This window comes from Rutilus rutilus (genome assembly GCF_951802725.1).
Source record: "Rutilus rutilus genome assembly, chromosome: 1".
NCBI lineage: Eukaryota > Metazoa > Chordata > Actinopteri > Cypriniformes > Leuciscidae > Rutilus > Rutilus rutilus.
Window position 1 is genome coordinate 51,800,643 of NC_140209.1, and position 22,656 is coordinate 51,823,298.

General features: G+C 39.6%; 1 protein-coding gene across 2 annotated transcripts in view; it reads right to left on the reverse strand.

Annotated features, from left to right (window-relative positions):
• The window catches only part of LOC311303376 (protein shisa-9), an 80,707-nt gene extending 60,479 nt beyond the window's left edge, over positions 1–20,228 (reverse strand). For both annotated transcript variants that reach the window (XM_084429815.1, XM_084429814.1), the window contains exons 1-2: positions 19,960–20,228; positions 17,571–18,754 (exon numbers count right to left, since the gene is read on the reverse strand). In XM_084429815.1, coding sequence (XP_084285941.1) covers positions 17,571–18,115 — 545 coding nt within the window. In that variant the 5' untranslated portion in view covers positions 18,116–18,754; positions 19,960–20,228. The remainder of the gene's footprint in view (positions 1–17,570; positions 18,755–19,959) is intronic.
• Between the last annotated feature and the right edge of the window lie 2,428 nt (positions 20,229–22,656).

The following is a 22,656-nucleotide window of genomic DNA, read 5'->3' on the forward strand; positions in this document are numbered from 1 at the left end:
CAGGTGTTCCTAATAATCCTTTAGGTGAGTGTAGTATATGAAAAGTAGTATGAATGAAATTCGGATGTACTCGTAGGCGTAATTTGTGGGTGTGGGACATATCCCCACCTCATCTCATGGCACGGATGTGCCTTATACAAATAAAACAGTAAAGTGTCCATCGAATGCACACTTTAGAATCTCGCCAGAAGTAGTAGGTAACCCGGGTACTTTTCGCCTACTGTTCCTTTTCAAGAGCGGTAACTCTACTTTGCGTAGCAATGCTGGGGGAACTCCTCCCTTCTCCACTTTTGTTGAAATCTTATAGGCTAACGCCAGCTTGGAACAGCTGGCCAATTGTCGCGAAGTATGCAAATACTGACAGGCTTGCGGGCAGTATAAAATGCATGGGCGCGCCAATTGCGTCAGAATCTCTTTCTTCACGCTGCCATCGTGGAAGCTGAACCAGGAGGACTAGGAATATTTTCTCTAAACATCCGATGGCTTCAACTTGCCAGATTTGTGCGGGCCCCATTGACCCGTCCGACGAACATGAGTTCTGCGTCGCCTGCCTGGGCCTCGCCCATGCCGAGGCGGCCTTCACAGACTCCACAGAGGGAGTGGCACATAAACCGTTTGGAATTAAAGGCGGTGTCCTTAGCCCTGTACGTTTTTCGGACGAGGTTGGAGCAGCAGCATGTACTGATTCGAACCGACAACATGTCTGTGTTTTTCGTACATAAATCGCCAGGGCGGCGTGCACTCCAGAGCTCTTTTCAAACAGACAGTGAGTCTCCTGTTGTTGGTGGATCGACACTTTCTCTCCATCAGAGCAGCGCATATCCCCGGTCGCCTAAACCGCGGAGCAGACATGCTTTCGAGGAACGGGATTCCTCAAGGAGCGTGGAGGCTTCACCCCGGATCAGTGTGATTTGGGATCGATTTGGGAGGGCGGACGTGGATCTGTTTGCCACGAGTGAAAACTCGCACTGTCAGACATTCTTCTCGCTATCTCACTCCCCGCTGATGGGAGATGCTCTGACATCACGTTGGTCGAAAGCCAGGCTTTACGCGTTCCCTCCGGTGAAGATTCTGCCTATGGTGTTATGCAAAATCAGGGAGGAGAGAGCGTCAGTAATCCTCGTGGCCCCGAACTGGCCGAACCAACCCTGGTTTGCGGACCAGAGAGAGATAATGGTGGCTCCCCCATGGCAAATCCCCCTCAGGAAGGACCTGCTGTCTCAGGTGAACGGCACGATATGACGCGGTGATCTGTTCCGTGTCGGAAGTTTTGCGCTTCCTACAGCACAGACTGGATAGCGGGAGTTTGCCATCCACGCTGAAGGTGTATATGGCCGCTATTGCTTCGTTTCGTTCCCCGGTTGACAGGCAATCGATCAGTAAGAACACTCTGGTGACCAGATTTCCCAGGGGAGCGAGGAGATTGTGTCCTTCACGGCCGCCATCGGTGCTGCTGTGGGATCTAGCTCTAGCTCTAGCTTTGAGGGCTCTCTCTCTACCGCCGTTCGAGCCTTAGCTTCGATTGCTGTTAAGGAGCTCTCCCTGAACACGGCTTTGCTCCTTGCTCTCGCCTCTGCAAAGCGCGTTGGAGACTTTTGTATCTGTTTCGGACCCGGCGACTGCAGCGTTACTCTCCGGCCAAGACGGGGCTACGTGCCTAAGTCACTCTCTACACCGTTCAAAGCATAGGTTGTTTCCCTGCCCGCATTATATGCTGAGCCGTCATCCTCGCGTGACGCTGGCGCTCAGAGCGCTGTTTGCCCTGTCAGGGCTTTGCGGATGTATGTGAATCGCTCGGCCGCCTTTCATCAGTCAGACCAGCTTTTCTCAAAACAGAGACTTGACTTTCTCACTGGATTGTGGACGCTATCGCTTTGGCTTACGAATGCCAGGGGAAAGACTGTCCCCTTAACATTAGACATTCGACAAGCTCATTCTGTCTTGCTGCTGGCTGGTCTTCTCAGAACACCTTCGCCAGATTTTACAAGCTGGATACCGTCTGTTGCGTCGCAGTATTGTGAACTATTGTAACCAACTATGCTGTGGTTACCGCTACCGCTGTTGACACTGTGTTTAACCCTCATGCTTAACCTTGGATCAGTGCAGCCTTCACTTTCATTGCGTTTGGATATGCAAATTTTGATAGGGTCGGAGCTGATGTCTCTGATGTGTCTAGTTCCGCCTATCAGATGCGAGCACTCCTAGCGGCGCGGCTATTGGCTGACTGTCTGTCTCTTCCATGGCTGGTGTAGCTTGACCCCAGGCTTTCTCCGGGCTTATCTTCACTACTCTCACGGCGGGATTTCATACAGTTCCCGCAGTGTTGCTACGCAATGTAGAGTTACCGCTCTCGAAAGGGAACGTCTCCGGTTACTATCGTAACCTCGATTCCCTGAGAGGCGGGAACGAGACATTGCGTTAGCCACCGTGTTCCCTGTTTGATCCGCTGTGCAAGCGTTCAGGGAACCGAACCGGAGCCGTTTTTCGAATACTATGCATTTACTGTAGACTTACTATGGCGTACTGTTTTTCACATACTATATAGTAGGGAAGTATTCGATTTCAGACGCAGTGACGGTGTTAGTTTGTTTTTCATTGTTTCCTGTTTTTCCTTTCTGTTTCCTTGGTTGTCATGGTTTCTAAGTATGTTTGCATTTTTGTCATAGTTACTCATTGTTTGATTGATTAGCACCACCTGTCTCTTGTTTTCTTTCCTCAGTTATCCTGCTTATAAGTTTCAGTTGTTGTGGAAAAGTGCAAAGAGTACGATTCTGCGAAACTCGTTCTTGGAATTTTGGGTCAAGAGGCAACACATTAAAGAGCTTCATTTCTCCTTCTCATGTCTCTTTCTGTGCTTTTGCTGAGGTTGTTTTCTGATCTTTCTCATATAGACGTCCTGTGATCTCGTCCCCTGTGGAACTCCATCAAAGAATTCATTCTCTCTCCTCTGGACCAACTCGTTTTGTTTTATAACGGCACTTTTCATTATGGCCTTATCAAGAAGGAGATGGAGAGAGAGATTAACACACTCAGAGGGTGAAATGCTGGGTCATACCTCCTCACTTTCAAATGAACAGGTCAGTTTTTATTGATTGCCTGTTTTTAAACTGGGCCAATGGGAATACTGGGTTTATATACTGCACTTCACTCAAGGGCACATGCTCTCGCTTTTTATGAATGTGTGTGTGACTTTGTGTCCTTCTATGGTTGCGTCACTTTGATCCTAGTGGTTGCATTGCTATAACTGTAAATTGTGTTATTATCCGTAGAGCTGACTGGGCTAAACCGAGCACTGCATTATATGCCTGTTATGTCTAACACACACACACACACACATTCCTACGAGATGTCAGAGGGAGGTGAGAAATAAAACGCTAGATTCAGATAAAATCCGTGAGCGATTTGAGAGTATTTACTGAGGGGAGACAGAGCTTTTAGTCTTAACGCACAAGAGATTTGAGAATGTGTGTGTGTGAGTTGAAATTAACGTGTTAGGTAAAGGGGTAGAGAGAGAATTTTGGGATATTTTTGAAAGAGAGAGCCAGAAGAGGAATACATTTAAAAAAAAAAGTGAGAACTGATAGACTGTGAGCAGTTTCAAGAAAGAATTCAATTCAATTTAGTGCTGTGAAAAAGTAAGTACCCAATGTGAAAGGTTTGTCCTTTTGCAACATGTGGTCATACTGATACTGGAACTCATTCTGGACATATTTATGGGTGAAGTTGATATAATTAAAAAAATAACCATGCATTAACCCTAACCCTAACCCGGCTCTTTAGATACATTTCAAAGCTTATGACCAAATAGACCTTATGACCAGATTTTTTTTAAATAATGTTCTACTAATTTGCACTTGATTCATATAATTGGTGCACTTGATTCTAATTTTAACCACTTGATGTTCAGTAAAATTGTAATTTCTGTTTAACCTGTTTAAATAATTACAAAATACATTCCAAGTGTCATTTGTTAAATGATATTACATTTTATCCTTTAAAGTTAATGAAATGATAATCCATTATATGTGTGTCTTTATATGTCACTTTTTATAGGGTGTACTTACTTTTTCACAGTATTGTATGCGAATTCTCCATGTAACAAGTATCTGGTGAGCGACAGGTAATTTGACTGTCCACACCAAAAGAGAAGAGAAAATGTAGTGCAATGCTACACAGTCACAGCCAATCAGGATGTATCTGATGTTTTATGCACATAATATATAATATTCATGTTTGATATTTTATACGACTGAGATTTTACTGCTGTGGCGTGGGGGGCATTTTAGTTTGTATTATACACAATATGTGTATATGTATAAAAATATGCCACAAAAAATTTGTTAACGCTTTACTTAAAGCCTTTATGTATAGTGCATTATAAAGGTATTCATAATGTACATTATAATCATTATATCTTTTTCGTAAATAATTGTAACCAAGTTAAAATGCATTATAATATCAGCAAATTCCTTTTTACATATACAATGGAATGTTTGTCATGTATTTAATGCATATGTGTGTTTAATATATAAATGTTATAATGTATTATAACTACAATTATTCAGGCATTATTAATGCATGTTACCAAATATTTATTCATGTGATCAAAGCTGTATTTTCAGCATCATTACTCACATGATCCTTCAGAAATCATTCTAATATGATGATTTGCTGCTCAAGAATTTTTTTTGATTATTATCAATGTTGAACACTTTTTCTTGTTAAACATAGATAACACTGCACATTAAACAGAACATTGAATCTGTGTGTGTTTGCTTGTGATGTGGGCCAGAGGTACCTAGTAAATTAAATTTTGTGCAAGCAATTTAATCCCAAATCAAGTTAATCGGATATACTGTCTGAAAACCAACAGCCATTTGGTGTACGGCCGCACAGAGAATTCCAAACACATCCACAATGGACATGTGGTTTGAGCCAAGCACTTCAATTTGGGTCAGCTGTTCTCGAGCTAATGTGCTTGTGGAAGAAACACCGAAGGGTTTTTGCTCTGGGTATTGAGGGGCCAGAATGTTGTTAGACCAGGTTCAGTGAACTGAGTGGCTGAATGTGATGAGGGGTTTAAAGAGAGAAAATAAATCCACACATTTATCACTCCCTTTATGAGGATGAATACTTCACGTAGGTATTTAATCCACTTGAGAGAAAAAAAACAGTCCCTCTCTTTCACACACAAACATCCAAGACTGACTGACTGACTGAACTGGTGCACACACCACAGTCCAAGACGGTGCAATTAGAGAGAATTGATGAACCACCAGGACCTTTGCTGAGTTGAAGGTTTATAAAAACATCAATCCTGCACCACTGCACCGACTGGCGCACCAACCGCCCTCCTCTCTGGAATGAGAGAAAACCGCTCTCCACCTCCAAGATGAATGACCTGAACCTCCATGTGGACCTGCACCTCCTTCTTTAAAGGTCAGACTGCACCTGCATGCTTTATAGAGCAGATATGAAGCCCGTCTGCAGGGAATATTGCTGTTCAAAACAAAAAGCTATCTTTTATAGTTGCAATTAACATTTGTTAATATTCTTGAGTGATACGGTGAGTTAATTATATACTAATATAGTATTTCTTAATATTTTGAATTGGCTTTTATTATAATATTTTCATATTTTTTCAAATATTTTTATTTTAGGTCATGTTTTTGTAATTTTGTTATGTGCGAGTTTTTTTTTATTATTATTTTACTTCTTCAACAAACGTTTTTCATCTAATTTTTGTATTTTATTTTATTAGTGGGTTATTATTAATTGATGGTATTTGTAAATACTGTATGCATCAGAAGGATTTTTCTTTTCAGCACCTCGCACCGTAAACGTTTAGTTTTTGAGGTGATGCATCAGGTTAAAATAGATGCTCTCAATACCCCATTTTGTTTGTCAGAATGAGCCTTCATTCTTTGATTCTACTTGATTCACCAGTCAAATGAACTAACACATTTCCCTCCTTCCTCCACTTCTCACACTCTGTCCTCCACTCGCTTACTCTGTCCCTCGTTTTCCCGTCGACTGTCTCCAGTGTGTGTAGCTTGATTGACAGGACAGAGATCAAGATAAATATCTGTATAATCCCTTCCTCACACCCCCTGGTCTCAATCAGGTCCTCTTTTTCTACACTCGGCCTTGACAAAGCCCCCATCCATCCCTTCCTGGAACAAGTCTGTTCAGGATGACTGAGCAGCGCTGAGCTTCTAAAATGAGGGATGAGACGCGGAGAGGGAAAGAATCGGTCCTCCCGCAGGGCTACAGCTCTGAGCAGTTCATTGGTGATACTTATCGCTGCGCTGCTTTGTGTTTTCACATTCTTTTTTATGGGGAATTAACAGGAAACTGTGCAGCAGTAATTCAGGATCAAGGTGAGAGAGAGAGAGAGAGAGAGAGAGAGAGAGAAGAAGGTAAAGTACTCAATTGTTGTAACAAATTGCAAATTAGCCATCGACTTTCCATCAATGTGATTAAGGCACAAAGCACATGTACAAACACACAACTCACTGTGAAGGGCAAACACTTGTACTGTTTTACATTCTAAAAAGTAGGCTACCTTTGTTTGGATTATTTTCACCTGCAAATCAAGAATTTCTCGTGAGCACCACAAATGTTGTCTTTTATCCAATTAAGTGTGACAGGCAAAATTTTCTACAACAAGTAGTTTTCAATCAAATTGAAATCAAAATTACAGCACGACACAACAAATCAACATATTTGATGTTCAAAATACAGTTATATGGAGACAAGTTTTAGGCCAATTTCACTGGGGGCGGAGTTACCGTGCTGGGTAACAACAAAAACATGCATTTTTATTATAATGAACTAATTTTACTGGATCTGATCCTGGTTGATTCAGCCATATCAAATGGCCTAATATTTTTACTTATAACCAGTTGCATGCTGAGCTAACATTGAAAGTATTGGAAGCTAACTTCAAAGTATTAGAACAGAATTTTGATCAGTTTAACATTTTTGTGCAAATTAAATGGTTAAAAATAATTAGAGCATAGACTTTATTCACTAACATATAAGTAGCAAAAAGTACATTTTTGATCAATATATTCTTTCTTGTGTGATTATTAATATTCATGGATCTTTTCTAAGCTGGTAATGCACAGAGATTTTTACCAGTTTAAAAAAAACTTCAATAAACTGGTTTTAGGTATAAAAAAAAAAGAACTTTTATTCAGTTACATAAAACAGAATTATGCAAGACAAAACCAGACAATTTTTTTTTTACTGTGTTGCCCAATGCCACAGGCATAGAAAGCAAAATGTCATGTTCCAGTCATGGCTGGTTTGGGGATCAACTCTGAAAATAGCTTGTTGCACCTGATTATGACGTGTATCTATATTCACAAATATAGCTAGTTTTACTCTAAAGAAAAATTATGTTATCTCATTAAAAACATGGTGTAGAGCAAACCAAGCACCGCTTAAGCTTTTGATCCTTCTGTCTTGTGTCTCTGTCTGCAGACGGTTGAGGTATGAAGTTCAAGAGTGGCCAGAGGAAGTTACGTGACCACCAAACATAAATATTCATGAGGTAATGTATCATACACACAGATGAATGCCTCCCTCACACACTAGCGGTTCAATATGTTTTTCTTTACATCCACTTAAATACAAACTTGAAACCACATGTGTAGCTATAATCTCTCAAAACTTTCTCTCCCTACTTTTTCAAGCATTTCCAAGATTCATAGCGTGCTCCTGACATGAATGCGGTTCAAATATACCTTTTAAGATACCTCATTTCAAAATGCATGTTTTCTTCACACAGAAGGCAATCCCAGAATGCATAGCAAAAACATTTACCTAATTTGTTTTTTTTACCTATTTGATTATACTGAAGCAGCATTAGCTAAGCTACAACCCAGCTAACAAAAATATGACCGTTTTGCTAACGTTCCCATTACGATTCTGAAAGTTCTCTGAACATTCCAAACGGCATGTTTTTTAAATGATTTAAACAACAAACTAGTAACATAAAAACATTTAGATGAACGTCCAGCTAAAACATTTCAGAAAAAAAAAAAAACGTGTCATGAACAATGTACAAATAACATATTTGTGCTAACATTTTGAGAACATTATTAAAGACCAGATAACTTTGAACGAAACATTCTATTAATGTTCTCGGAAGAACGTTTGTTTATAACTTTTAGATAACCTTTTCCAGAATGTTAGCCAAAGTTCTGAGAATGTTCCCTGTTAGCTAGGATGCTAATGTTTATCTTATACTAATGTTTGGATCTCCTATGCACTTTGATTAGTGTGGCACATGAATGCTAGCCTAGCTAGAGCACTGTTGTGAAGTTCCATTTTAGTGCTCATTGTGTAGACAGCAAGGCAGTTGACTATGTTTTGGAACAGAGCTTGTATGAATACTGTGTGTGTGTGTTAAGTTTGCTGTTCATTAGCTATATTACAAGGGTGGGAAATGAGATGCGTTTAAGTGATGTCACACACTGTGCCCGGGGTGTATTCAATATCACCCCACGTTATGTAATGCTGCAAAATGTCTGTATGTGTTGTGTGTGTATTACTGTTAAACAGTTGGGGACCACAAATATGCTCTGCACGCAGTGGAAGCCGAAAACAGAACACACGCACCACAGGCAGCTACGGCTTTTTAAACTGAAGTCGACACGGTTCAGTGTGTCCATTTTATGGTTACGCATAAAAAGGAGGTTTAGATTTTGAAGCCAAATAGTTTTAGATTTAGATTTAGAAGCCAAAAAGCTTCCTGAATCAGCATACTGTATATGTTTTTTTATTATTATGATTATAACGTGAAATTAATATTGTAGGAATGAAAATTCTTCCTCATTTACTCACCCTGTCATTACAAACCACAATGACTTTCTTTCTTCAGAAAATGTGTTTGTTTTTGTTTGTTTTGTTAAAAATATCCTGGCCACTCTTTACCATAATGAAAGTGAAAGGGACTAGGGCTGTAAAGCTTTAATATTAAAGCAGAATAAACCGTCATAAAAGTGATCCAAATGACTTATGAACAATATTCCATGGTCATAAGACATACAGTATAAGAACCAGTTGTTCTGCAGTGGCATCCAAAGGCATAAAAAAAAAAAAAAAAAAAAAAACATTTTTGTTGTTCATACAGACCATTTTAAAAGCTTTGGAGGCTTATATTATTAGTAAATAATGATGTTACACTATTTCATACACAGATCTACTGTGGCTTTAGAAGACTCTGCATATTGTGCATGATTTAAAAAGACAACTTTCATGATGTCAACTGTCATTTTTGGAGTCTGACATCCCCAGTCCCAACATACTGTAGTACAGCTCCTTTGAAAAAATGTGCTTGCAAAACTCTAAAAACACACCTATACACAATTCACTGCAGTTTCCAGCTGAACTGAACACTGGATGTAAGTCACCAACAACTTTTATTATTTTTCACACAAATTATGATTACAGTGGTAGATTATCAATTCATAAAGACTTGTTTTCTTGTTGTTCGTTGCATGAATTATAAACTAATACAATTTGACATTTGCGTCATATAACCAGCTCCATGTGTACGGCTTTTCTGACTTAGTAAACTTGCTAGGTAGCTCATCTGGTACAGCGTTGCACTTGAGACTCGGAGCGCTCGAGAACAAGTCCCGTGAAGCACGAGTCACGATAAAAGAGCTCAAAGACTTGCGAAAATGCGTTTGCTTTTCTTAAAACTATCAGTTTGGTTTAGGGTAGGGTTTAATGTAGGTGGTTCGTTATTTTCAAGCGCGATAGAGCATTGAGCTTTTTTTGCAACTCACCGGATATTTCATTTCCGAACTGCCACGATAATCACAAAAAACAACGTAAAATTGCTGCCATATTCATGTTCATTCATTCATAGAACACACTAGCTCACTGGACATTTTACTTTAAAAATGCCGCAAGCCAATAATATAAGTTTGCAGAAATGTCATTGCTGGTATGTTTTTCTCAGTGAGCCTGGGTTGCCCAGTCTTCAATCACTTTCTTTACATCAGAAAGAGTGCCAGGATGTTGTACTTTTCTTTCTTTTTCCCTCAGTTGTTTTTTTTTAGAAAATCAAAGTCATGACAGTATGACATTACATAATTTTTGTCCCTTTTAGTAATGTCTTTCTGCCGTTAGACTAGTTTGCCTTCTGACTTTATTTTTTATGTCTCCCCAGCAAAATGCATCATTTCTTTGCTTTTAGCCTTTTACTCCTCGTGGCATTTGAGTCAAAATGAAATCTGGGGCAGAGCAGTATCCTGCGGTGAAGCTCTGTAATCGGTGTCTAATCCATCCGTAGTGGCAGCATCTGTCAATGACATCTTTGCTCTTGAGCTCAAGGTGGCAGTTTCCTAAAGGAATTGCAACAATCATGGGCACAATGGTCCATTAAGTAGCTTTACAAGACGGTCACCTTTATAGCCGTAGTGATGTCCGTCCGTGTGTAACGTGCAGTTCAGCTTCCTCACCGAGGCATTGATAGACAGGTAACATGCAGTGAAACTGCAAATCTCAAAGGGCTCTGATAGCTCGAGCCTGGGGCTGCCAAAGAGCCCTCTGTACCCTCTCGATCTTCAGTGAAGCAGAACAGGACATGTGTGTGTGAACATGCGCGCGTGATAGGGTATTGGTGTGTCAGAGGTGCTGAAGTGCGGTTATAGGGTGCAGTTGTTTATGATAAATAGAGTCAATAAAATTGACAGGAAATTACGAGGAGATGAGATTTAGCCATTTTCTGTCACCCGCAAGGGCACCGCAACTTAATGTGTCCAAGCATGCATAGAAACTGACAGGTCACGTCTTCAGCCAACAGGACATTCTGTAGAGGAACAGTAAAGGTGAACAGGGATAGTTGTCACACTTCACTGAATATTTCAGAAGATAGTTTTATATTAGACAATCAGTTTCTATACAGACATTGACTTTAAAGTCTTGGCTACAAGAAAGCTATTGAACATTTCCACTATTATTGCCCAGGAAAAAAAAGATCCAGATCAATGAACAAACTAACAATTGTCACACTATATGGGGAATCTTTTGGGGGACTGCTAATAGGCTATTTAAAGCTACACTGTGTAGGATTTTTTTCCATCTAGCGGTGAAATTGTTTGACTACCAACTGAATATTATTTTCTAGCCCCTCCCATTCCAAGGGCTTTTTAACTCCTACGGTGGCCGTATTATTTCAAATCTGCCGGCAGTCGCGAGTAATCTCCCCCTCGCATTCGTCACGGTGCCACTGAGTGTCAAAACGCGAAAGGCAAAGCTTGAATTTCCAGGTATGTCCCTCTTTGGCTAATGTATTTTCAAGATGGAGGCGCAACATGGCTGCCGCCATTCGAGCGACTCGCTCGTATGTATTCAAAATGGCAGATTCTACGCTTACGAGAATACTTGATTAGTTGGTAGAAGTAATTACACATTAATGAGCACATATCATTTTGAAAGAACAAAGTGTTTTTTGCTAAGAATCAACCATGCAAATATAGTTTTAGCAGATATTGATAAAATTACAAAATGCAATAAACATGACAACCTGCTTCGACCTTACATTTACTAAAAAATAAGTAAATGTAGAGGATGAGAGGAAAATGTAGTATTTTAGTATATAGTATTATTTATATTATTATAGTTTTTATTAATATTTTAAATTTTAGTTTAACTTTTAGTAATTTTGACTAGTTTATTGTTTTTTTGTTAGTTTTTAAATATTACTTTTTATGTTGAGTTTATTTTCAATTCAGTTTTATTTATTTATTTATTTATTTATTTATTTATTTATTCCAGTTAAGTAACTTCATTGCTTCAGATTATTGCAGGTAGTTGCCAAGGAAAGGCAACGTTTCTAATTTCTAGATTAGTTTAAGTTTTTCATCTAATATTTATGTTTTATTTCAGCTTTACTTCAGCTAACAAAAATGTTGGTTTTATTTAATGATGATAAACCTGCAGTGTAAAAACTAAACTTAAAATTTTAAGGCAGAACAAACACTTACTTTTAAGTTAAAACAACAATTGTTTTTACAGTGTATGTCTGTGTGGTTTTATTTATTTTAATTATAACCAACAGCTATAGAAAAAAAACGTGACATTGAAATTTTAATTTGAGATGGTTTTACAGTAGATATTTGAATCCAGCAAACAAAGCCACAGCTGAAGAAAACATGTATTTGTGTAATTGGGCTTTTGACTGAAATCCTCCATGAGAGAGTATTTGACAGCCTTCCCTGTGTGACAACAAGCCCCCAATCTCCTCTACATACACATTTTTTTTTCTCTCTAGAGATGCTTTCAAAGACAATGACTAATCAGACTGTATTCTCATGGCCTGAGCCAGGAAACAATATCACAATGACACTGATGAGGCTACGCCAGTTAATTGGGAAGCTAATTACTGGTAAGGACAATATTGTTCGCAATGAAATATTTTCAGTGAGCAAGATTTCAAAGCCAAACATATCATTACAATAGTCCACTTGTTAGCGTTAATTGCTAACAATGAAGTTCATCTTAGGGTTTTACACAACTTAGCATTTTATGCTAACAATTAACCTGCCTTTATCGTGATAGGCTACTAAGTTTTAATTTATACCAACAATTGACACAGTTAAAGCAACATGCATTAGCATGTTAAGGAGGGCCTTGTAGGATTGAAAATAATCCAAGATATTTGAAATGAACCAAGACATTTGCTTTACTGTTTTCCACCCCCTTTTCTACCACAAGGACCATTTGGAGTTCCTAAACGCACAGATGGGCTGATAGTGATCAAGGCCTGTAGGCCAAGATGTGTGCACTTTGGCGGTTGATGAGTTGTCACACCTTTAGTACGGTGGGGGAAGTTGTAATTATCTGATTAGTCAGTTGAATGTCTCACAATTGGGTTTTAGTCATATGGTCAGGAAAGGATGAAAGAAGATTGAACTGTTGCTCTGGCTCTTTGGTGCTCTGGGTCCCTTTCTTGGGGCTCTCTCTCTTTACCTCCTCTTTCCTCTCCTCCTCTCCCTCTCTCTCTCTCTCTCTCTCTCTCCCTCTCTCTCTCTCTCTCTCTCTCTCTCTCTCTCTCTCTCTCTCTCTCTCTCTCTCTCTCTCTCTCTCTCTCTCTCTCTCTCTCTCTCTCTCTCTCTCTCTCCCCCCCACATGTTAAGCTATTGTAACTGTGCTTATTTCTGTTCAGTGGGTGGACTAGACAAGAAATGTAAAGTTTTCTACCATCTTGCTAATAACATTTCTTTATTCATTCGGTGGTCTTGCAGACTGAACCCCTGCAGGAAATCCACCCTTACAGCCTTGAAGGTTTATCGTAGGCCTACAAACACAATTGGGTTTACTAGAATGTTCATAAAAAGGGTAAACAAGTAGCATATGCATGATTTGTTATTGATGGAAATTTACAGGTTAATAAGCTTACTCCTCAGGAGGTGGAAATATACTTATGTTACAGATACTGAAAGAATCAAGGAATTTAGTTTTATTCCAGCTTCGGAATTTTATTTATACATATTCCGATAATTGTACCATTTGGACTATTTTCGCTTCTGTGAGGAAGTAAACATGTAACAATTTTATATTTGAAATTCCTTTTTCTTTCTAGGCTTTTTTGCAAATCAAGAATCATTTCTTCCTCATTACACTACCAGATGTGTCAAGAGTCATTCTGCATCAGTTCTCATCATCTTTTTCCTTTCTTCCCTTCTGAAAAGCTGTGAAAAACACCCGGGAGTCTTTGACCTGTGGGTAAGTGAGGTGCAGCAGGTTTCAGTGTATTCATGAGGTTTGTATGGAAGGGCCTGTGAGACGTCTCCCGCTGGTTTCTGCCTCACTGTGGAGTTCAGTTTGTTTGTCTAGCGCATTAATAGTTCCAGGGCCAGCTTTGGGAATCATATCTATTAGAAGTCGTAATGCATTTTTAATGAGACACAACTGTATTCTGTGGCCCAAGTGTGTTGGTCAGTAAAGCTAAATATAGACTATAGAAAAAAACAAACAAAAAAAAAAAACACTATGAAATCGGAGAAAGAGAAATCTATGGTGAGATTTATCCGTAAAATGAACCACAAGGTCCTCCAATGTACACGTACATAAGACATTCAGTGTGTATTTCCATCTGGAAGATCTTTAATGTGTTGTTCATACGTATGCACTACGCTGCTAAAATGTGCCAGTTTTAAGAGCTTACAATGACATTGATTGGATCGTGACAAGCCATTTCAAACTTTTAGGAGCCCTCCAAAAAACTGACCACTTGGGGGAAAAAACATCTACAGTAATATAAATATATATAAATACACAGCTATACTTTTGAATGGACATCAATGGTGAAAAATGCCCTTTTGAACCAGATGATGTAGTTACGACATCAACCACCAGGGGATAACTGGATCATGCTAACCAGACAAACATTGACCCATTCACCTCTGCCTGCTGAAAACAGACATTTTGACCAGGATATGGAGGATGAAGGTGAAGTTCATCCTCGAGAGCATCCCAACATAGCCGGTGGTAGCTATTTTTCAAGTTTACCAATAGTTGTTATTATGGCTAACTCCTGGCAACTTGATAGCTACATGGGTTACACTTTATTTTGATGGTCCACTTCATACATTTGATTCTTAAACATATAAGTAACTTTGCAACTATATGTCAACTACCAGTCATTAGAGTATTAGTAGACTGTTTGTTTAAAATCTGTAAACACTTTGTTTTGATGGTCCTCCAACAGAGTAACTTTGCAAGTAGCCTACATGTCAACTTATACTAACCTGAACCTAACAGTGTACAGTAGTTAGTTGGCATGTAGTTGCAAAGTTACTTAGAGTTAGAGGAATGTCTAAAGTGGACTATCGAAATAAAGTGTAAGTATAAGAAAATAAATAAGTTCCAATCTGATGCCGACTTTAAAATAGAAAGCAGGCATCTTGGTACAGTATGTGTGTGTTTCCTAAGGACACACTTATTAAAAACTTAGTTACAAGTGTCTGCCCTTAATTTTGTCCTTCTCATGTTCTTTCTTTTCCCCCAGCCGTTTTTATTTTTTATTTTTTACATGTTCACACATTTTAGACATTAAAAAAACATTAAGAAGCCACTTCCATTATTGCCGGTATGATCATGTAATAGGGAAGCACTCAGCACGGACGTACCATGTTTACTTTGTAAGCACACAAATACTCTCTCAAACACTCTCCGTCTCTGTTTTCTATCTCTGTCTTGGTAAAACTTGGCATGTCCGACCAAGAGACTTGTCAAGCATGCACTTAAACATAATACAAGTAGAAAGCAGTGCGTTTGTACAGTCCAACCATCACTCATCATTTCATGCTGAATTGGATATATTTTACAGATGAAAAACAAACCCATAGCACTAGCAGCACACACACAGTTTGCAAACGTACTCGCATATGATTCGCCCTTCAAATACACTGAAGGTAATTATTAAAGGTCAGATTATGCATAAAAACGTAAAGCCTGAAGGACTCAAGCCAGCACGGTCTGTTTGCTCAGAGCGCACGTGCATTCACACACCCAAATGAAGCACATCATTTCGGTTTCTAGACATTTCACCAGTCATTAGTCACTGTTCTGACCCTGCGATTTTATAAGGTCAGTGGCATAGAATGGGTTTTGTGGGTGGGTGTGTGTGTGTGTGCACGTTGGGCTCTACACTGGCTGATGTTTGTGTTGGATCAGTCCAGTCATGTTGGCCTCATTGGATTTTCAGAGCTGGTCAATAGAATCACTCTCACTCTCCTCGATGTGCCTCTGTATTTCGTCCCAACACACACACTATAGTTGTGCCGTTATGACACACACTTTATATGCTACTTTTGGCACCCATTTATCGAGCCTCATTAAGCTTTCCTATGATAAATCGTGTTAAATTACAAGAAGCTGGCTACACACTTTGCTAGCTTGCCCTTCCAACACAGCCTGTGTCATTGGGCACATCTCACACACACACAAAATTCCTGTGTGTACAGGAACCCAAGTATGTCCTTACCAAGAGAAACTCTCATAAACTTTAATACACTCAGAAATATGTCTCTTTTATTCCGTCTCAAACCGTAAAAGATTAGTTTTTACCAACCCCACCACCTAACATAGTCAAACAGCGGATAATCTATCATCCGTTCTCTCTCGCGCACACTTTCTATCTCAGGCATGGCATGCTTCCAGCCCTTATCAATAGCCCTCATTAAATCATGGTGGTGTCTGTCTGCCATGCCACATTACGGATGAGAGACAGATAGCTGGACTGACGTCCCACTCTTCCCACCCCCGGAGGACAGCGCTCCGCTTCCCCTCACGCCGAAAAGACCAAAGTGTCAACTTTATTTACATTGTGATGGTGTTGAGTGCTTTAAAATAATTATTTCTTCTTTTTTTTACCGACGTGATATAGTTAAGATATATGTTAAGAACACATAACAGAGGAGTACAAAAATGTACATTTTTCATTGTGCTTCTTCTTTTAAACTGATTGCAGCGAGTGCTGTACTGTTCCACTCAAACAAAAGCTGAGCTCTGAGAAATAAACATGAACGTATATCTTAGAAATACAGTGGGATGCAAATGTCTGAGATCATATTGAAAAACTGGGATTTTAAAAATGGAAATAGTTTTGGATTTTTAAATTTGTAAGGCAATGATTTCAGATTCGTCACTATTTCTAGGTTACTAATCAAATTTGTGACATTGATCATGTGACTGTATATACAGACAGTCAGATGTTCTTGCTTCCACTGAAGCACAAATATGCACTTTGAATCATCCTAAATCATCCAGGAGAACGTGGTTTTATAAGAACTTGCATGTTCTTTTTGTGTTTTTTTTTTTTTTCAAATTTTACCTTAAATTGCATTAAAACCTTAAACAATATATTTTGAAACAAAGAATATTGTATTTCCAAAATAGAAGCTTTTTCACTAGTGATCTCGGAAGTTTGGTCCTCTCTGTAGTTGTTCATTGGTTCTTTGCAGAATCTTAATATTCAGGAAAGATATCTTGTCTTATCAAGAATAATATAAGGTTCTATATAAGATTCTATAAGCTATAGTTCTTGAACTGGCTTTATGGTTCTTTGAGGTTAAAAAAAGTTATTGATGTTACATTATAGATTCTTCAGGCGTGTTGGCATGAGTATGAGACTCATTCTTAAGAACAAAACTCTTAAAAAAATAAATGTTCCAGATAGGGTTTTACACAGTGATGCCATTTTGGGCTCCCCTAAGAACATTTCAGTGAATAGTTCTAAAAGTAACCATTTCTTTCTTTGTCTGAAGAACATTTTAATAATCTAAAGAACCTCCTACGTGCCAACACAAAATTGCTGTTCTGTGGCTCTTCATGGAACGATAGATGGAAGTAAAGAATGAAGATGATAAAGTTCTTTGTGGAACTCAAAATGGTTCTCCTATGTACAGTCTGAGATTTCAATGTACCAAGATCAAAATGTTCTGTGCTCTGCTCTGTACTTTTAATGCATGTCAACAGTTTGTCCGAGAACTTAATTAACGAGCAAACCTCTGAGAAACCTAGTCATCCTTACACCCACTCACCTGGAGTTTGTCATTTCCGTCTGTCCTCCTTGACTTTTTTCCAGGCCCAGTTTGGTGAAGATCCCAACCAGCACCATGATGGCCACCACTCCACATATTATGTACACGATCATGTGAGTGCGGTCTCGATCCGGTTCCTCCTGGACATCCGTCACCGGAGCCGCCGGCTTGCCCGTGTTGGCCCACACTGGCGTGTCGTAGTTGGAACAAGACGTCTGGTCCAGGCTGTGGACCTTGAACTGGCAGCAAAATCGATAGTAGCAGGAGCCGCAGCAGAACAGGTAGATTCCCACATTACAGTTAAAAGAAGGATCCCATTGGCCCATCACGTCGTAGTAACCCCAGCAACGGCTCCCGAATGACGGGATTTCTTCTGCTTCTGACCTCGGGGTCGCAAGAGTGACCTCCGGAGCACCAGACGGAGCAGCCGTCCGATTGGTGTCCTGCTCACCTGTGCTGGCAGTGTTGGATTTTTGACAGAAAGAGACGTAGCTCAACAGTAAAATAGCAGTTAACACATTCAAAAACAGGTGTGAGGCAGCCATAATCTTCTTCGAGTAATCCCACAATGCGTATCCCAGAATGCAACAGCGCCACCGGGGACAATTAAACCAATGGAGTTTAGATAATGTGAACCAAGAAAGCAAGTTTGCTGAGCAAAGAGTTGTCTCCGAGTTTAGAGCAGGTTTATTGCTGACTTGTTGTCCGGCAAGCTGATACAGGGAAAGCAGCCCTCATCAGTGAACGAGACGGAGAGCTTTCCACGGCACTTCAGCTGCACACAACATGCTCGCTGTTGTCATCACTGCAGGGAGAGAGCGAGAGCGAGCAAGATTCCTCCCCTTTGGAGAGACTCCAGATTCAAGGATCTCACCCTGAGACAAACTGTTTGTGGCCCAAGAGAGAGAGAGAGAAAAAACAGCACTTAGTAAAATTCCAATTCAGAAGCCTGAAGGAATCACATCGTTGGACTCAAGCCCTATCCCGTGATCTTTGTCCTACTGAACATTGTGTGATGCCAGCCAGGAAGAGATGCGTCACTCTACAGTTCGTAGGTAATCTACAAGTCATTCTCAGTGTTTTCCACTCTTCTGTTCTCTCAAAGGAATATCTGTTGTTCTTTAGTCTCCCTGACGCTTTTGTTTTCACAATCAAGGTGTCTTCCTTCTGCTCAGCTCTGTCCCCTGTGACAAAACACCAAACATATTGTCAAACACTCTAGTTTTAGTTTTTAGACTCTAGTAAAGAAAAAAAGATTAAAGATTTCTCCTAATATATATGTAGTCAAATATATATAGATACAGTAATTGTATATAAATGTACATAACTTTTGGATAAAAATATATTCCATCCCAAATATTTTAGCTTGTGCTTAATAGTTATAAGTCTGAATACGTAAATGTTAATCAGAATATATAGTCATAGGTCTAAATATATATAAACAAATATATAAATATAAATGTATATATTACATATACTTCTAAATGATGATAAAATAGATATACATTTTAGATGCAAAAACACAGTTCTTCTTTCTGAATATCTCAAACTAAGAGGGCTGATCTGATCTGCTGAACTCTATTCTGTGTGTGGACATGCAGCTGTATCTCACATTGGACACTTTTGATCAGATATTCTCTCTCGTCCACACACTCTCTCAGCGTCTCTCTTACTCACAAACACACTTGCAGTCCCCACAGGACAGATACATCACAAATGAGATCCCTTTAACATCTTTCTTCCTCCCTCCTATAGACCACAGTCATCTTTAAATGGAGACTTTCAAGAGAAATCGCAACATTGTCTAAAACTGTGCAGGCACCAAAGTCTGCAATTTCAACATGAGCTCAAATTCCTTTCTAATCAAAAGCTACACTAAATTTCTCCAAAGAAATTTTAACAGAAACATCTGAGACAAAGTTGCTACTCAAGCAAACACAAGTGAGAGGTCTCCTGATCTATAAAAGAGCAACCTCTGAGCAACATCAACACATTTTCCTCTGGGTCTGTGTGGCTTCTTTGGGGCCTCTTCTCTTTTTTTCTATCATTTTGCTGCTCTCTTTCCTTTGATCTTCTTCTGAATCTACCACACACACACACACGGAGAGAGAATGAAAAAGAGGGTCTCAGCATTACAGCTCCTCGGTTTCTTCACTTAGAAACCACACACAAAAACACAAAACGCTCACACACAAGCTAAAAGTCACAACAGCACACCTAATCCAGCTCCCAAAGCACCTGCTCTAAGCTCCCTCTCTATGTCTGTCTTTCTCCATGTGGATGAGGCAAAATGCACGGTGCAGATGCACACGTCTCAGAATGCAACAGATCAGCTTCCTACAACGGAGGAAATGCTTCTGAAGCGTAGAATCTGAATCCATCGGCTTACCCATACGCTGTTTATGAAAACAGGCATACTGTATATTGATATATGTATAGGATTGTTATAGATATATCTTTATATGTATGTGTTTTCACTGGATGCTCTGAAGAAGTTCTCCTCAGAAAAAGAAAAAGTGACAGTGGATGACAGATGAGTGAGGAAGACCAACAGATGGCAGGTATATCTTTATTCTCCTCAGTTTTTTCGTCCCAGTGCATTCCCGTTTCTCCGCTCCCAGCCTGCCAGATTCCGTGTTCCAGGGATGGTGTGTTCCCGTGTGGAGTCAGGAACGAATGATAGTGGCTTGCTCTTCCACTCTCTCCCTCTCTCTCCCCCTCCCTCTCTCCCTCTCTCACTCAGTTTGTCTCGTGAGCGAATGAGCGTATCTCGTTTGCTGACTCGCCCCCCTCTCCCTTTTTCTCTCTGTCATTGACACCTTCTCCCTCCTTTGTCCCATGTTTTGTTCTCACCGTTCAAAAATATTCCTGTCATTTCCCTCTGTTTCTGTCTGTTCCTGCCTCATGTTTGCCATATGTTTACTTGCTCTCACTGTCTCCACAACCTGCTATCCGTTTTTTGTGCGTCAATCAATGGCGTAGGTTTGATTTTGACATGGATGGGGACATAAAAGCAGTTCAAGCCAAGATTTTGGGGTATTTATGATAGACTTTTGACCACAATTTCATGTCAACTATAGCCTTTAAAGTCGCCATGAAATGGAAGTTGCGACCGTCTTTTCTTCCTTATTGTGAAATATTTCTAAGTAAAACGGCTTCTCGAAAAATAAAATATGTGTGGCGGGACTTGATTTTGTCCATTGGGAATTGATTGGATGGTTGGATAGGTGTGGTTTGCTATTGCTGTGATGTCATGTGAGTGACAGGTTGTGACACATCATCAGAGAAGAGAATTGGAAGTTACTTTGATTAAAGGTTATGAGGACACATGAATTTTTAAAGAAATATGAATGTGCACCAATAAATCATTTATAATAAATACTGCAATATTCCATAAAAAACAAGAATTGTCCATTTTGATTTCATGGAGACTTTGTGCCAACACACTCTTGTCTTTAAGGGGATCTTAATGGCACTGTTCATCACTTTATTTTAATATTTAAAATGAATTGGACCAATGATGATGAATGAATATTGCAGTATTTATTAAAACCTATCTGTGGACATCATTGTTTTAAACAAAAATCGTGTGTCCTCGTAGTCTTTAGTCAAAATAACTTCCCCCTCTCTCTTGCAGCTTATCTCTTCTCTGATGATGTGTTTACTGGCGTGAGGGCGGGGCAACCTGTCACTCACATGACATCACAGTAATAGCAAACCACAACCACCCAATCAATTCCCCATGGACAAATTCAAGTCCCGCCCTAAATTTTTTCTTGTTCAAGAAGCCATTTCACTTGGATATACATCACAATTGGGAAGAAAAGACTATCGCAACCTGTTTCATGCCGATTTAACTTCTCAGGTAATGTCAGTGGTATGAATCATTGCATATGCGGCCAAAATTACAACAGTGGTTATATGTGTATCTTATATGTTTGGCCAAAATTTCTAGGGACAATTCAGTAGTCACTGGAAATTGGTTTAGGAACATGAGTACCTACTAAATTCTATGCCCTTGGTGTCAATTATCCATTGCTTCTTTTACTTTCTGTCTGTCTCCCTCTCAAAATCTTGTGGTTCAACAGATGACTGCAGCAGTTTTTACTGAGACAGCAGGTCACAGATTTTCTGTGTGTGTGTGTGTGTGTGTGTGTGTGTGTGTGTGTGTGTGTGTGTGTGTGTGTGTGTGTGTGTGTGTGTGTGTGTGTGTGTGTGTGTGTGTGTGTGTGTGTGTGTGTGTGTGTGTGTGTGTGTGTGTGTGTGTGTGTGTGTGTTGCATGTGTGCAGCACTCTTTTGGGGTTTGGCTGAGATGATGGGCAGGAAGCAGCAGGAGATTAACGGAACAGAGGGATCATGGAGAGGAAGGAACGACGGAAGAGATGAACAAGAAATATGGACTGAGGAGAGAGTAAATTTGAAGGTTTAAAAGGAACGATGGGTCTTATTTCTCTTGTAAAACCAAAATGTGTGTGAATCTCATGTAGAATATTTTTATCTAAAAAAACAAAGAAAGAATTACTTCCAAATTGTAGACACTTTTATTTTGAAGTACAGGAGAAAAATAATCCTAAAAAATGCACCAATGGTCTCCTAAAGGTCTTTAGGTCTCCTAAACAATAGACCAAAATATTAATTATTTGAAGTTTCGAAGAACTGTATTTTCAATGAACTGATAGTTGGGGAGGCGGAGTTTGACACAATTGTGTCGCTGATTTTCAACCCGCTTTGTATTATTGTTACAATGTTGTTAGTATATGTAAATGAACAGTAGCTATGTTTTAATCCACCTATTTTTATGTGCATTTTGGGAAAAAACGTATGCGCTCATTTGAGTCGGATACGTTTTTTATCCGATAAGAAAATATGCCCATAAACATTGATGGAAACGCATTTACCGAATAAATTTCTGGATGCGCATCATAAAAATATTGTGACTGCGCGATGGGACGACAGATCTCGTTGCTCAGCATCTGAAATGATGTTTTGGTCATTCTAAAGTGCCTTAGAAAAGTCTGTCGTCAAAGTGGTTCGGTATAATTACCTGCCAGAACTGTCTTACACGACTGCGCTCCCAAACAGCAG